The sequence below is a fragment of the Bufo gargarizans genome, chromosome 6 (assembly GCF_014858855.1).
Source record: "Bufo gargarizans isolate SCDJY-AF-19 chromosome 6, ASM1485885v1, whole genome shotgun sequence".
Classification (NCBI taxonomy): Eukaryota; Metazoa; Chordata; class Amphibia; order Anura; family Bufonidae; genus Bufo; species Bufo gargarizans.
This window is the reverse complement of record NC_058085.1, coordinates 385,083,895-385,101,667: the sequence shown is the minus strand read 5'-3', so window position 1 is coordinate 385,101,667 and position 17,773 is coordinate 385,083,895. Positions and strand designations below refer to the sequence as shown.

The 17,773-nt window shown below is 43.3% G+C and overlaps 1 protein-coding gene across 1 annotated transcript in view; it reads left to right on the top strand.

Moving 5' to 3' along the window:
• Positions 1 to 915: 915 nt before the first annotated feature.
• Positions 916 to 17,773, top strand: part of KCNIP2 (potassium voltage-gated channel interacting protein 2) — a 446,265-nt gene continuing 429,407 nt past the window's right edge. Inside the window, exon 1 of the mRNA XM_044298989.1 lies at positions 916 to 1,063. Coding sequence (XP_044154924.1) covers positions 991 to 1,063 — 73 coding nt within the window. The 5' untranslated portion in view covers positions 916 to 990. The remainder of the gene's footprint in view (positions 1,064 to 17,773) is intronic.

Genomic DNA, 17,773 nt, shown 5'->3' with positions numbered 1-17,773 from the left:
GGCAGAAAGATATGAGATAGATAGATAGATAAATAGATAGATAGATAGATAGATAGATAGATATGAGATAGATAGATAGATAGATAGATAGATAGATAGATAGATGATTAGATAGATAGATATAGATATTAGACAGACAGAAAGATAGAGGATAGATAGATAGATAGATAGATAGATAGATAGATAATAGTAGATAGATAGATAGATAGATAGATAGATATATAGATAATAGTAGATAGATAGATAGATAGATAATAGTAGATAGATAGATATGAGATAGATAGATAGATAATAATAGATAGATAGATATGAGATAGATACAGTAGATAGATAGATATTAGACAGGCAGAAAGATAGAAGATAGATAGATAGATAGATAGATAGAAGCTACCTACATATCACCCCTTCCAGTCAGCACACAGGCAGTTAATTCTGCTTGCAGCCAGCGCAGACATTCAGGAGATGCTGGGGGTAGTCGTACATCTGGAGGAGTTCCTTCACTTGCTGAGGAGATGCCACCAGTCCTTGACTCTGAGCGGAGACAGAAAGAAGGAATCAAAGTTCTTCCAAGACACTAGAAGGAAGAAGCAGCAGAAGACAGAGCCCCCCGCCCAGCAGAGGACCTGCCTTCTCCTCCTCACATGGAGCGAGCAGAGGGAAGGGGCTGACACCCGGGACACTGCGCGCCCCCTCCTCCTCCTCCAGCCGCCCTCTCTCCACCTCCAGCCGCCCTGGACCACAGCAGAGCCCGGACTACAACAAGAGCCATAAACAAACACCGGGCAGCAGCCTCCATGTCAGGAGGGAGCCCAGTAACCCCTTGCCTCCTGGAGTGATTATTATTATTATTTAATTTTTTGGACAACAGGATCTTTTTTTAATTCTCTATAGAATCTAGTAGTAAATCCTGAGACCCTGAGGATTCTTAAGGGATTGGGAGGTGAGAGACTGTCTCTGATCCCAGGTCTGCACATTTACCTCTGTCTGAAGATGAGGAGTAAAGGTAGGGATGCTAACCTTTCAGATTCAAGAGATCTGGATGGATCCTATGATCAGCTCACTGGTAAGTCACATCTTCCCCTTTCTTTGGTGTGGAAAATCGGCAGCATCCCTTTAAGAGAGAACAGAACCTTCACCAACAGGATACAAAGCATGGATACATTGTTGCACTGATTAACTATATATGTTTGGTTTCATGGGCAATTGGTGACACTGGGAGATACATACTGACCAGTGCTGGCATGTGGGACAACCAGTGTGTTGCACTCAAAAAGTTGGAGAGAGGAGTCAGTTTGGAGAGTCACATAATCCTGGCTGAGAAGGTGAAGTTTAGATAATGACCCCCTACAGATTTCTGCCGGTAGGGATGGGATCCTACAAGGAAATGCTACCAGGATCATAGAACACAAGGGACTTGGAGAAGCATTGCTGAACTGCAAGCGCCAGCATGCCAGAAGCTAATAATAGTGCATAATGGGAGTTATAGTTATACAGCAAGTCACCGTCACTCATGGTTAGCATATTGACATGGGGCTGCTCGGATGGTGTGTGTTCTGTGCAGGTGGAGATTTGCATACACCTACAGCTTGGATGATAACGTGAGATTACTCTCATCATGTACAGCAGATTATTATTATATTTTTTATCAGGAGAGGGTTAAGTGTGATTGAGAGCGGTGAGACAGATAGACTTTATGCTGTAAGACATCTTAAAGGGCCCTTTTGACCTACTGTCCGCGAAGCCACAAGGCGAGGGATGTGGGGCTTAGTAATTAATGAAGGTTTATTCATCTCAGGGAGACGGCTTCTCCGAGCAGGAATCTTCCGTCTCATTAGCATATTGTAGAATTGAGAGAATGAGACAAAAACATAAATAAATACATGAGAAATATTTAAAGGGACAGACCTCCATTTTAATTGGGAAACCACTTGTGCACAACTCTCAGTAAGGCCTCATGCACACGACCGTTGTTATGTTCCATTCCGCAAAAAGGGGTTCCGTTGTTCCGTGATCCGTTTCCGTTTTTGTTTCCGTGTGTCTTCCTTTATTTTTGGAGGATCACCAGACGTGAAGGAAAGTAAAAAAAAGTCTAAGTCAAGTTTGCCATGCAAATGATAGGAAAAAAACGGACGCGGACGAGCGGACGCGGATGACAATCTTGTGTGCCTCTGCGTTTTTTCACGGTCCCATTGACTTGAATAGGTCCACTAACCGTTTTCCATGAAAAAAATAGGACAGGTTATATTTTTTTGACGGACTGGAACCACGGATCACGGACGCGGATGACAAACGGTGCAGTAGCCGAGTTTTCAACGGACCCGTTGAAAGTCAATGGGTCCGCAGAAAATCACGAAAAACGGAACAACGGACGCGGAATTAAACAACGGTCGTGTGCATGAGGCCTAAGGAGACAGATACAAATAAGAGCTAACTCATATGACCATAGCCTGTTTTGCAGTCTGCAAATTGCGGATTCGCAAAACAAAAAACATGGCTACCGGCCGTGTGCATTCCGCATTTTGCAGAATGGAATGTCCGTCCCATAATAGAACAGTCCGATCCTTGTCAGTAATGCAGACAATAATAGGACAGCATTGAAGTGAATGGGTCTGCATCCGATCCATGTGGATTGGATGCAAAAATAAAATAAAAAATAGCCCTAAATTAGTGATTTCTTCACCAAACCACAGGTGATAAAGGGAGCCCGCCTCTGTAATCACTGCAATTGAACTTAAAGGCTATGAACACCTTCAGGGCAATTTTTTTATGACTTTATTTTGCACATTTTGGGCTAAGGCTACTTTTACACTTGCAGTAGCCTTTTCCGGCAGGCTGTTCTGGCGGGGGAACAGCCTGGCGGATCCGTGCTACCACAAGTCCACCGTGCTGGCGGAAGTCCGCTCCGGCCCCATTCACTATAATGGAGGTCCGGCCGCAGCATGGCAAACACGCAGAGAGGCGGCCGGACAAAAAACGCAGCATGTTGTAGTTTTATTCCGGCTGCTATGCTGCGGCCGGACCTCTGGCCGGCCACCATTATAGTGAATGGGGACGGAGCGGACCACCAGCCGCATTTTCGGTGGACTTGCGGTAGCACGGATCCGGCAGGCTGTTACCCCGCCGGAACAGCCTGCCAGAAAAGGCTACTGCAAGTGTGAAAGTAGCCTAAAAATACTTTTTTCAATTGGTCTTTATAAAGAAAATTTTTTGCTCTACAGGGTTAAGTTTCAGTCGATGTGCAGAGGCTCTTGCCTTCAGTTTCGCACTGAACCCGTCAGGTTGCTGCTGTGAGGGCTTGATGTATAGCCCTTATCTCTGAATTCCTGACAGCTCATATACACTCATTATAGCTAAATTCATATCAAACTGAAAAGGATACAGTGGAAATGAGTGTGTATGAGCTGTCAGGAGTTCAGAGATAAGGGCTATACATCAAGCCGTCACAGCAGCAACCTGATGGGTTCAGTGCGAAACTGAAAGCTGGATACTCTGCAGATGGACTGAGACTTAACCCTGTAGGACAGGGATCCGCAACCTCCAGCACTTCAGCTGTTCAGAAACTACCAGAATTCATTCACTTCTATGGGAGTTAGGCTCCATTCACACGTCCGCAACGTGTTTTGCGGATACACGGAGCCACGGATCCGCAAAACACGGAAAGCGGCAATGTGCATTCCGCATTTTGCGGACCGCACATTGTCGGCACTAATAGAATATGCCTGTTCTTGTCCGCAATTGCGGAAGCACGGATGCGGAAGTGCGGATCCGCAAATGTGGATGCGGACAGCACATTCCAGCCCTATTGAAAATGAATGGGTCTGCACCCGTTCCGCAAATTTGTGGAACGGATGCGGATCCATTTTGCGGACGTGTAAATGGACCCTTAAAAGAACAGCCAAGGCTGTTTGCATGTTGGGAGTTGCAGTTTCACAGCAGCTGGAGTGCGGGAGGTTGCTGATTCCTGAACAAAAACTGTTGAAAATTTCTAATAAAGACCAATTGAAAAAATGCTTTTTAGCCCAAAATGAGTAAAATGCAAAGGGCCCAAAAATTGCCCTTGAAGTTGTTTATAGCCTTTACGTTTAATTACTTTGCTGCTACTTTCTCTAAAACAGATACGCTCAACCTGCGGCCCTCCAGCTGTTGCAAAACTACAACTCCCAGCATGCCTGAACAGCCTACAGCAGGGCATTGTGGGAGTTGTAGTTTTACAACAGCTGGAGGGCCGCAGGTTGAGCATGCCCGCTCTAAAACAACTATTACTACAGGGAGAAATGAGATAAATAAGAATATTGCTGCAAGACAAACTCTTCAAAGTGTCCATTAGACAGAAGTCTCTCCATAGTCAGCCAATGACATGATAAAGGAGAAGACTAGAGGGCTTAATAGTCTACGAGCAGACTGGAGATGCAAACGGTAGAACCGCGGGGCATATGGTAGGTTCACAATCCGTCACAGCTACATCTGCATGGAGTTTGCATCTTCTCCTGAGCTCCAGGTTCTCCGCTTTCCTCCTAGACTGGTTAGTTGGCTTTCTATGAAATTGGCCAAAGCTTGTGAATGAGTTCTAGATATTAGACTATGACCACCATAGGTAAAGGGCTCATGCACACAAACATATTTTTTATTCACATCCAATTCGCTTTTTATTTTTTTTTAAGGTCTGTTCCGTCGCATCCGCAAAAATATAGAACATGTCCTATTCTTGTCCACATTATAGACAAGTATAGGCCTGTTTTATTATGGGCCGGACGTTCCGTTCCGCATTTTGCAGTATCCGTGTTTTGCAGATCCGCAATTTGCAGACCTTAAAACAGGCTCCGGTCGTGTGCATGAGCCCAAACTCTGTAAAGTGGTACGTTGCAGGGTAACGCTATGTACAGGAAGTAGATGCACAGATACTTATGAGGAACTACACGTAATGACCAGTTTATCCCCCAAGTATAGGGCTGGGGCTACATGGCGATGTTGACTAAAGAAGTGAATGGGGTCACAGCGTGATTTGCAGTTTGCTGCATCTGCAAGCCTAGAATCTTAAAAAATGGCTTTTTACAATTTTGGGGTAGTAGTGTTGCGACTCCACTCAGTTCAATAGCAGCACTAATGCTACACAATGTTTAGTCGTGTGACTAGTGTTTTGGCCAAGATCCCAGTTTAGCCCCAGCCTAATATTCCATATATGCCTGCGGCTGTCACTCATTACCCTTAATTCCCTGACACTTGCCCGATCTTGGTCCGCATGTGAAACTAGTGCTGCTATGAATAAGACTGAGTAGTTTGGCCACTTACCTCCCATTCTTTAATTTTTTTCTTTCAGGTCTGTAACAAGGGAGCTAAGAACACAGACAAGGTGAGTCAAAAGTCACAGGACACCCTTTACTTTCAGAAGCGAAAGGGAATATGAAATATCTAAATCCCTGAGCAACTTATGGGTGAGGGGGCCTATATTTTTGGCTATGTCTGAAAGAAGGCCGACATGTTTAAAGCCGACATATTGGATCAAGGGCAACTTTTTCCAATGGGAAGGGGGGTCATGTATCAAAGAACTCCAGAATTTTCTCAGAAATCGATTACAAATATCACTTGTGGTTCAAAAGTTATCAACCTGAAAGTTGCAACAACAACCGGGAACATTCCCTGTGATGCACTGAAATTTGACACGTTCAATGTGTTGTTCCTGAAACTTAAGTTTTTAACTTTCTGTGTTGAACTTTTGAACCACAAGAGATAATGCAAATCTTATTGTGGCAATCGACTTCCAGGAAAATTCTAGTTATCTTTGACATGCTACATGACCCCCTTCCCGTTGGAATAAATTGCCCTTGATCCAATGTGGTGACTTTCAAGATGGCAGCCATGTTCAGGACATAGCCTAAAAGATAGGCGCCCTCACCCATTACTTGCTAATTATTTAGATATTTTATTTTCTCCTTTGTGTCTCTGATATAAAAGGGTGTCCTGCGGCTTTTGACTCACCATGTACATTACAGTAACATGATATTTGCTTTAGTGCACCAAATGTGTAAGAGCAATTACATTTAAAGGGTTTTTCCAAAACTTCATAAATAAATCTTAGTCAACCACAAGATGTCCAGTAATTTCATAAAAGGCTCTGATTTCCAATTTGGTCTTAAAGAACAGCAGAGTTAGGCCTCATGCACACGAACGTAGTTTGTTTCCGTGTCCGTTTATTTATTTTTGCGGATAGGATGCGGACCCATTCATTTCAATGGGTCCGCAAAAAAACTGTGGACAGCACACCGTGTGCTGTCCGCATCAGTATGTCCGTTCCGTAGCCCCACAAAAAAAAATAGAACATGTCCTATTCTTGTCCGTTTTAGGCATTGTTACAATGGATGGCATCCTTATTTTTTTGCGTATCCGCAATTTACGGACCGCAAAACACATACTGTCGTGTGCATGTAGCCTAAGGCCTCTTTCACAAGAGCGCGACGGATTGGCTCCAGATGCGTTCAGTGAAACTCGCAGCATTTTGTAAGCAAGTTCAGTCACTTTTGTCTGTGATTGCGTTCAGTTTTTTCCGCGCGGGTGCAATGCGTTTTGATGCATTTTTTATGCGTTTTTCACGCCCGTAATAAAAACTGAAGGTTAACAAACATCTCTTAGCAACTTGCTTCCAAATGCAATGCGATTTTCACGCAGCCCCGTTCACTTCTATGGGGCCAGGAAACTCGCTCGTGTGAAAGGGGGCAGATATGCTGCACTGGTTCAGCCTGTGCAACTGTACAAGCGCCTTTAGGACAATGGAGGCCCATGCCAAATTAAAATAGGCAACAGTGTTCCCTTGGCTCAAAATTTCTGATGGATTCTGCAGATGAAAGATTGACCAGAGTCATAGAAATGGGTAAAGAGCACTGCGAGTTTATACTTCTTATAAAAGTATATAAAGTATATAACCACTATAATACTGCCACCTATGCACAATAATGCCACGTGCCGGAGGCCCAAGGCAGACCTCCAAGACGTCTTGCAAACAGAACACCAGAAAGATTCAGACCAGGAAACAATAGAATACTTTATTACACATGGAATAAAAGCACATGACAGTAAGCAGGTAGAGCAATAGTGGTAGCACTACCACAGAACCAAGTGCACCGGCAGACCAGAGGCAGAACCCTGAGGGCAGAAAGCCAGTGAGCCCCGTTCTTCACAGAGCCCCAGGTGGTGGGGATGAACTGGGGCGAGGACTCACTGGTCGTACCTCCAGGAAGGTCCTGGTACACTTGGCCGCTACCTGCAAGGAACCACGCTGGTACAAGCACCAGCGGAACAGACAACAGAACTGGAACCCAAGCAAACACAGGACATGGGACAGACAACAAGACAAACGGGAACCAGCACAGAAGCAGATGCCTGGACTCTATACGGAACGGAAGCATGGCGGTCTCAGGCAGAGCTGCACACAGACTAGAGATCCTCCCTCCGGAGAACCCAGGGGCACTCTCACAAAGGCACAGAAGCACTAAGGCACTGCAGGACAGACAAGGAACAGACTAGATCAGAAGCAGTATGCACTGCCAGGCTATACAACGAACAGAATCAGTAGGCACTGCCAGGCTATACAAGGAACAGAAGCAGTAGGCACTGCCAGGCTATACAAGGAACAGAATCAGTAGGCACTGCCAGGCTATACAAGGAACAGAATCAGTAGGCACTGCCAGGCTATACAAGGAACAGAATCAGTAGGCACTGCCAGGCTATACAAGGAACAGAATCAGTAGGCACTGCCAGGCTATACAAGGAACAGAATCAGTAGGCACTGCCAGGCTATACAAGGAACAGAATCAGAATCAGTAGGCTCTGCCAAGCTATACAAGGAACAGAAGCAGTAGGCACTGCCAGGCTATACAAGGAACAGAAGCAGTAGGCACTCTGCCAGGCTGTCAGACGCACTGCTAGGCTACACATGAAACAGAGTGGATCCAGAATAAGAACAGGTACAGAAGAACAGACAAGGCAATAACATAAACAATGCCTAACCAGGTGACAGCACACAAAAGGGCAGATGGCAAAACCCCCTGGGTCAGAAGCAAGGAGCTACACCCAGTAGGGCACAGGAAGGACTGACCTCAAACCCCACAGCTCACAGATAGATATAGCTGGATAAACCAGGGCACCTGATAAGCCACACCCTGGCCCAGACCAGGGAATGTTAACCCCATCAGAACCAGGATTAACAAAAAAGCACCGAACATGCAATCACAAGTGAATCCAAACTCCAATCCAAGGCCGCAGCCAGCACACATCGCAGAACCAGCATGAGAACACCCACAGCCAGTACACAAAGCGCATGCAGCCAGCCTGCACGGCACCAGAGACGGGAACCACAGATATGCAGACACAGAATGCACAAACACAGGCCACAGTTCACACACACACAAACCACTGCAGCCCCAAGCAACCAGCATACACAGTTGTCAGCCTGCAGCCAGTACGCGAAAGGGCATGCAGCCAGCCTACACGGCCACAACTGTCACAGTGAACCGCTCCGTGACAAATAATATAATTACTGTAATACGGCCTCCTATGTACAAGAATATAACTACTATAATACTGCCTCCTATGTACAAGAATATAACTACTATAATACTGCCCTATGTACAAGAATATAACTACTATAATACTGCTCCTATGTACAAGAATATAACTACTATAATACTGCTCCTATGTACAAGAATATAACTGCTATAATACTGCTCCTATGTACAGAATATAACTGCTATAATACTGCTCCTAAGTATTAGAATATAACTACTATAATACTGCTCCTATGTACATGAATATAATTACTTTAATACTGCTCCTATGTACAAGAATATAACTACTATAATACTGCCTCCTATGTACAAGAATATAACTACTATAATACTGCTCCTATGTGCAAGAATATAACTACTATAATACTGCCTCCTATGTACAAGAATATAACTACTATAATACTGCCTCCTATGTACAAGAATATAACTACTATAATGCTGCCCCTATGTACAAGAATATAAATACTATAATACTGCTCCTATATACAAGAATATAACTACTATAATACTGCCCCTATGTACAAGAATATAACTACTATAATACTGCTCCTATGTACAAGAATATAACTCCTATAATACTGCTCCTATATACAAGAATATAACTACTATAATACTGCCCCTATGTACAAGAATATAACTACTATAATACTGCTCCTATGTACAAGAATATAACTCCTATAATACTGCTCCTATATACAAGAATATAACTACTATAATACTGCCCCTATGTACAAGAATATAACTCCTATAATACTACCTCCTAAGTACAAGAATATAACTACTATAATACTGCTCCTATGTACAAGAATATAACTACTATAATGCTGCCCCTATGTACAAGAATATAACTACTATAATACTGCTCCTATGTACAAGAATATAACTACTATAATACTGCTCCTATGTACAAGAATATAACTACTATAATACTGCCTCCTATGTACATGAATATAACTACTATAATACTGCTCCTATGTACAAGAATCTAACTCCTATAATACTACCTCCTAAGTACAAGAATATAACTACTATAATACTGCTCCTATATACAAGAATATAACTACTATAATACTGCCCCTATGTACAAGAATATAACTACTATAACACTGCTCCTATGTACAAGAATATAACTACTATAATACTGCTCCTATGTACAAGAATATAACTACTATAATACTTCCCCCCATTTACAAGAATATAACTACTATAATACTGCCTCCTATGTACAAGAATCTAACTACTATAATACTTCTCCTATGTACAAGAATATAACTACTATAATACTGCCCCTATGTACAAGAATATAACTTCTATAATACTGCCTCCTATGTACAAGAATATAACTACTATAATACTGCTCCTATGTATAAGAATATAACTACTATAATACTGCCTCCTATGTATAAGAATATAACTACTATAATACTGCCCCTATGTATAAGAATATTACTACTATAATACTACCTTCTATATACAAGAATATTGCAAATAAATCCTTACACATGTTGTGTAGCTGTGAATACTAGAATAACTTCGTTACAAAGAAGAAGACATTTTAAGACCAGCTATGTTGATGTTTTATGAGCACATTTCGTGCTCAGATAAGCAGTCGCCTGGTATAGCAGTCCTCGGTATAAGTACCTTATTAGGGTGTCCAGTCCATGTATGTCATAGGCAGTGAATTGATTTCAGTCCTCACCATGTAATACTGCTCTGTTCCTGTGGCGGTGCACTTGCAGAGGAGATAAACACTTGCTCACCAGTTTCCCCCAACACATGAAACCTCAGCAGGACATCCTGTGATCATCCATTTTTTTAAAGAGTCCCTTCTAACAAAAAAAATAAAAAATCAGACATCCCATTTAAAGGGAGTTTTGTATGGTCAAAACTGCTGACCGCACTAGGTAGGGGCCAGGGAGAACTGTACAGATACACCTTTTGGGGAATTTATCTTATCAGGAGTAGTGTGAATAGGAAGCTTTATTCTGCTAGATTCTGCTCCTATAAGTGCACAAGGAGGCAGAGCACAAGACCTGATGGAAATAAATCTTCACTAAAGGAATCTTTGTAGTGCATTCCCCAGACCCTACCTGCTGACAGACTCCCTTCCAGCTCTAGAATTGCATTCCCATAGAACCCCTATGTCCAAATTATAAGGACTTGCGGTGACAGCACAGGGCTGTAGCTACTGTATGTACATATCAGATTCATAGCGTATATACGGTATGTATGTGTGTGTGTAATATATATAATATATATAGTAAATATAAAATCATATATATGTGTGTGTATGATTTATAGCGTATGTACGGTATGTATGTGTGTGTGTAACATATATATAATATATACAGTAAATATAAAGTCTGTAGGTACCAGCAGTCGCCCTCCCACACGCTGCAGTCATCCTGTATATGAGACTTCTGCAGCTTTTCAGGAAAAGATTCCTGTAGCGCAAAGACATTTCCAAAGTATAAAATGTACGGAATGAAACAATACAGTCGATCAGAATCTTTTTTCCGCCTGTGTGGGGGGGTGAATGGCAGCTCCGTGGATATACAATCCAGACATGAAAGTTTGCCAAGGATTTACTTATATGGAAATTTCTCTGTAGAACTATAAATGACTCAAACAACGTGTCTAGGATTAGAATAAAAATAAAAAGAGTCAGCATTTTTCCAGAAAACAGCGCCACTCTTGTCTGTGGTGGGTGCGTGGTATTGCAGCCCAGTGCCATTCAAATGAATCCAGTACAGATGCAATACCAGGCACAGACCATGACTGTCTAAGACCATCAAGAGCAAGGCAGTAAAGAATTTTAAGAGGTTGGGCTACATCTGTATTCTGTACTGAAAGTCCAAGTAGCGAGGGAAGTGCATGTGTTCATTAAAGGGGTTCTTTGGGATACAGATATTGATGACCTATCTTCATCAAAATCATATTGGTGGGGGGGGGCAACAACCGTCACCCCCGCTGATCCGCTGTTTTTGGGTAGCCATGACTAACAGTGTACCGAGTGAAAGCAGAAGGCTCAGTTCAAGGTGTAGCTTCCTGCACTAAAGCTCAACCCCCGTTCACTTAAAGGGGCGATGTATACATAATACAGTCCATGACAATACCTTTCTAACAAAGCTAGAACCAGCCCTGTACCTCACATGGGTCCAGAGATCTCCCCATTCATTGCTCTGCTAAATCATCTTCAGTCTGACAGCGCAGGGGGCGTGTCCTTTCTGGGGGGCTGGTGACAGTTGAAGTTTTAAACTGAACATGTGCGACCCGCTCTGTCAGATGGACAAAAAAAAAAGGAAAAGAGCAAACAGCAGGTGGCGCTGTACCGATACATTTCATTGAATAGCTCACTGGCTATACAAAATTTTTAATTACATGCAATTACAAAAGTATTCAGATGCAGGCGCTGGTTCGAAAAATGTAGACTATGTTTTTGTGACACAATCCCTTTAATTGGAGCTGAGCTGCAGTACCCTGCCATGGCCACTACACAGTGTACGGAGCTGTCTGCCTCACGCTTTATACACAGTATACTTTCTGGTGCCAGCTGATCGGTGAGGGTGCCATGTGTCAGACTCCCACCTAGCCAATATTGGTAATCTATCCGCAGGAAATATCATTGATATCTGTAGCCTAGAGAAGCCCTTTAATGTATTTGGCCACCACTTTTCAGCCACAGGAGACAGTTTAGCCCGACCTTCCTGACAATCAGTCAGTCCCTTCTTCTTACAGCGGTGGTAGCCTCAGACTCCAGCGTTTTGCTGCTTACCAATGTGTGGCTCAAGGCTGAGACTTTTCGCTGTGAGAGAGGGAATGAGAGCTGCTGAAAACACAAACCTGACCCTAAAATACTGATAACCGCAGAGCAAAAGAAGATAGGAATAATAGAGGACACACGCAGAAATCGGGGTGACTGTAAATGGGGGGAACTTGGCAGACGACCCAGTCTTCCGAGAGCCCGTTATTAATGGGCAGCTCCCAGGATCAGACAGAATTGTACCGTAAAACCCACAAAGCAGGTTGCGGGATCATAAATCAAGGCAGAGCACCGGCCGAAAGGAAGACGGAAGTGAATTTTAATTGAAGCATCTTCCGAGGCGGAATTCCCACGCTGATAAATGGATGCGGCCGTCATGTTTAACGATGACTTTATAACCGGGAGCTTAATTTCATTTTCTACAGGGGCGCTAATTACATCATAATAAATGCACTATTGGCACCTAAATCTAGCGATCTCAGCAGTTTGTGCCTCTGATGAATCAAGCATTGTTCAGTGGATTGTAAAGATAGGACAGACTTAAAGGGGCTTTCCTCAGGATAAGTCATCAATATCTGATCGGTGGGGGTCCGACTCCAGGCACCTCCGCCGATCAGCTGAAGATTTCACAGATTACCAAGCACAGCGCCACACATGGTATAGTGGCTGTGCTTGGTACTACAGCTCATGCCCGAGCAGTACCTAGGCCTGTGATGGCTAACCTCCAGCAGTCCAGCTGTGGTAAAACTACAACTCCCAAGATGCACACTTGTTTGGCTGTCGTCAGAACTCCATAGAAATGAATGGAGCATGCTGGGAGTCGTAATTTCACCACAGCTGGAGTGTCGGAGGTTAGCCATCACTGACCTACTGTAGGCCATGTGACAATGAACATGTAGGAAGAGGCTGCGGCGCTCTCCTGCGCACCATGGCCTCTTCCAACAGCAGATCAGCGGTAGTGAGTTATCATAATGCTTTCCCAAAGAACCAAGTGACAAATTCAGCTCTGCTACATCTGGAAAAACTTTAAGTGATTCTTCATCTTTTATCATGTAGGTCCAAGATTCATTTCTTGAGTTCATTAAATCTTGATAGCAGTCAGCCGTTCCAGAGCCCCAAATCCTTTGAATAAGTTGATTAAAGGGGTTGTCTCATGACAGACAATGGGGGCATATCACTAGGATATGCCCCCATTGTCTTATAGTTGCGGGTCCCACCGCTGGGACCCGCACCTATATAGAGAATGGAGCCCTGAAAGTATTGGTATGCGCAGCTGCACTCCATTCATTTTCCATGGGGCCGGCAAAAATAGCTATTTCCGTCGAGCCCATAGAAATGAATGGGAGCGGGGGCCGGTCATGTGCGGTGCGCTCCCATTCACTTCTATGGGGAGCCGGCTTGGTGGTGGCCGGACCGGAGTCCTCCAGCCACCACCTTGTGAGACCCACACCTAGCGATATGCCCCCATTGTCTGTGATGAGACAACCCCTTTAAGGGCCCTCTAGATAGCGCTCAAAGGGGTTTTGCTGTAATTGCTGTAAAACATGAAAATCAGACATCATATAGTACATGACAATCTCTTTCTAACAAAGCTAGAACCAGCCCTGCACCTCACATGGGTCCAGAGATCTCCCCATTCATTGCTCCAATTGTTCTGCTAGATTGATTTCAGGCTGGCAGGTCAGGGGGCGTGTCCTTTCTCAGGAGGCGTGTCCTTTCTGCTGCAGCTCTCTCCCTGTAACTGTCACTACTTCTAACAGAGGAGGCAGTTGAAGATTTAAACCGAGCATGTGCGACCACCTCAGTGAGGTGGACGGAGAAACAAGGAAAAGAACAAACAGGAGGTGGCGCTATTCAGATGCATTGTTTTGAGTAGCTCAGTGATTATACAAAATTTTTCAATACATGCAATTACAAAAGTATTCAGATCCATGTGCTGGTTTGAAAAATTTTGAATATTTTTGTATCCTGCTTTGCTATTGAGTTCAACAGCTAACACTAGTATCCTGCTTTGCTCCCTCTAGTGGTGGCCGCAGGTACTCAAAATGTTATCTTTTATCTCTGTGTCTATGCAGGGGATTTGGAGCTCTGTATCAAAAAAAACAAAGTTCAGACCACTGTAAAGATATATTACTCAGTATAGAAACTGCATAATTATTTTACGCACGTATATGGCGCTGACATATTCCTCAGCGCTTACAGACATTAGCATCAAGCTGTCCCCAATGGGGCTCACAATCTAAGCTCCCTATCAGTATGGAGGGTGGGAGGAAACCCACACAAACACTGGGAGAACATACAAACTCCATGCAGATGTTGTCCTTGGTCAGATTTGAACCTAGGACCACAGTACTGCAAGGCACCAGTGCTAACCACTGAGCCACCAGTGCTAACCACTGAACCACCATGCTGCTAACCACTGAGCCACCCTGTTGCCCATTTTTCAATTTATTGAGATTAAAGAAAATACTTTTACTTGATTTTCCACCGGGACTATTTCTCTTCAGTGTCACGTAGGGGAGGGAAAGTGACCTTGGCTTTAGAAGGATTGGAAATGACAATCAATGTTGGAAAACGGTTTATGAAACGGTTAAACTCCATCATGCAATCTTCAGGTCGCGCTCTGTATTTAGTCTGTTCCCAGGACTCGATGGTTTTTAATTAAATCCTGTTTCTTCTAACACCCGGTGATTAAATAAAAGGAAAAAAATCTTTGTGGGGCAGTAAATATAGACTTTTCTATCTGTCCTCCCTGGAACGTACCTAGCTAGGGAGCTCAGGACCAGGGATGGAGGAGGAGAGGGGGGGATGTGGAAAAAAAGGCAAGAAATAGGAAATCTGCTCTGTTCTCTTATGTTAAAAAAAAATCAGGCGGTAGATTTATAATATCTAATGACTTCAGCTCATGAACCTGTCAAAATACCGCCCTAGAGCTATCGGTAGGGTTGATAGGTCATGAGATACATCTGGTGGAGGCTTCATTTTTATTTCCAGAGCTCCCCACAGGCTAGCGGTCACCTACGCAGGTCACTGTTGGCCAGAAAGCTTCATTACTAGCATAATTAAAGGGTGTGAATACTTTTGCAACCATTTTATTACTACAATATCTAGCTTCTCGTCCTGGCTTGTCTGTAGGGGGTACTTGTCCTGTCCTCTCCTGGGCTTTTAATCGCAGTATAGTATACAATCCTAGACTTGGGGTGCGGAGGCATTTATTTGACTCAAATTAAAAAATAAATAAAAATAAAATACAATTGTTGAGGTTGGAATAGTTTGGGTCACATGACTGACTATCTCTGGCAAGAAATGGATTGGGTCTGGTGGACTGTGGTTGTGATGTGTGTTCGGGACTGCTGGCAATGAATGTCCAGTTAGGTACAATTTTTGGAGAGAAGACTTTCTAGTCCATGTCTGATGAGTTTGATGTATATATGTATAGGGGGTTGCACCAGCTGAAAAGGTCTCTCATATGAGTAGCCTAATACCATAAGTGATGTTTGATACCATTACAGGTCTTGCCCAAGTTATGTCTTTGGGCACCATCTTCTGTGTGTTTGGGAATGCTGGCAATCAATCTCCAGTTGGGTAGAATTTTCTGGAGAGAAGACTGTCCAGTCCATGTCTGATGAGTTTATAATCAGGAGCATATCTAAAGGGGGTTTTGGCTGCACCAGAGCTTTGGAGCCTAAGGGGGCTAAAAAGGTCTCTCATATGAGGAGGCTGATACCATGAGTGACGTGTGACAGCTGAGAGACCTTTTACAGGTCTTGTCCAGGTTACGTCTTTGGACACCATGTTCTTTATTATATAGTGAGGAGCTTTTCTCATGGGTATGATTATTTTTCTACAGTATGTTACATTGCCTAGAAGACGAGTGATCACTGATCAGAGTGAAAGGAAATCAATCCATATACTGTAAAGCCAGCCGTACAATCAGCAGGTGGTCACCAAGATGTGATGTTGTACAAAGAAACCTACCCCTGTATGATATCATTTGAAATTGTGTTCTGGTTCTTTGACTCCTAAGCGCTCCTCATTTCAAGTATTGTTTGGTGCAACACATCCAAAAAGTCTTATCCATGTTTTAAACCCAAATAACAATGTCCATCTAATCATCTCAAACAAAGAGCCCTCAAGAATTTCTACCTTAAAGGGATGCTGCAATTATCCACCAGCATGTCTAATTTCCTTCAACCTTTATGAAAATGAAATGGAACTGAGGCATATAATTTGCTGTCCTGGCTTGATTCTGTTCTATTCTATTAATTGAGACTGGATAGAGATGAGTGATCTTCGCTTGTCTATTGTTCAGGAAAGTCAAATCTTTACCTTCCTTGCTTTAATGTGATAGAAGACCATGTCTATACAGATAGGAAAGCGGTAACCACCCATGCATTTACTGTATCTTCATGGATTGCTGCAGGGTTCATTTACAGATGCAGCACAGCTGAGTTTGTCATTTGGCACAGATAATCATATCCCTGATAAGCTGGTGCACTACCAGTGCAGCTGCAAAGAGTTAAATGTCAAAATCAGCTCTGCCACATCTCTACATGTGTCAACCTAGTCCTGAACTCGTCTTTTACTGATGTGGAAGTCGCCATGGTAATATCTAGTTGAGTCAATTTCTATACAGCGTTTTTATTGTGGTAGAGACTTGTCTGAGAACGTTGGCAGATAGGACCCGGCTTTTTTGACGGTGAAAACAAGTCTTGGAAAGATTCGGAGGTCTGGCTAATCCTCTTACTATGGAATGGCGACGTTTAATGCACACAAGGATTCCGACATTCACTCCAAAATATCGACAGCAATTTACTTGAGGGCTTATGACATCACGTTCCCGCTGTACTGCTGGAAAGAGACATCTGCTGGCCTTTCTTGAGTAATAAAGATTGCTGACCATCCATAATTTGCTGGTAGAGGACAATGTTGGGATTTCTGAAGCGGGAGCTATAGGTTTCATAAATAATGGACAAAGAGCATAAGGATACATTGTATCTGTCACATAAATTGTGGAGCAGTGGTCCACAGCTCGGCAAGGGCCACTTATTCCATCACTGGAATAATGAATTACCTACTGTCCTAAAAACATTTTGAGGGTTTCAGCTGTTCATGACCATTGGTGGTCTGATCTGCATGTCTAGTGCAGCAAATAATCAATGTCCAGAGCTTCAGATATATTCTTGCAGCTCCTATGTCTCTGGTTTTGAGATCCTCTCCTGGATCTCAAAACTGGAATGCCAAAACACTGGTGTAGCCTTAGTTTCTTTGTCTACTATCTTCTCATGGTCCATATGCCGTCTCCATCTACTCACAAAGCTGAAGTGATATGTATGTATTTAAAAGTCTTCTCATAGATTTTTCATGCTTCCTGTTTCCTTTCATGGTTGTTTTAAGATGTCCTCTATGCTTGCTAGATGTCCTCATAAACACTAAAAAATCTTGTGGTTCC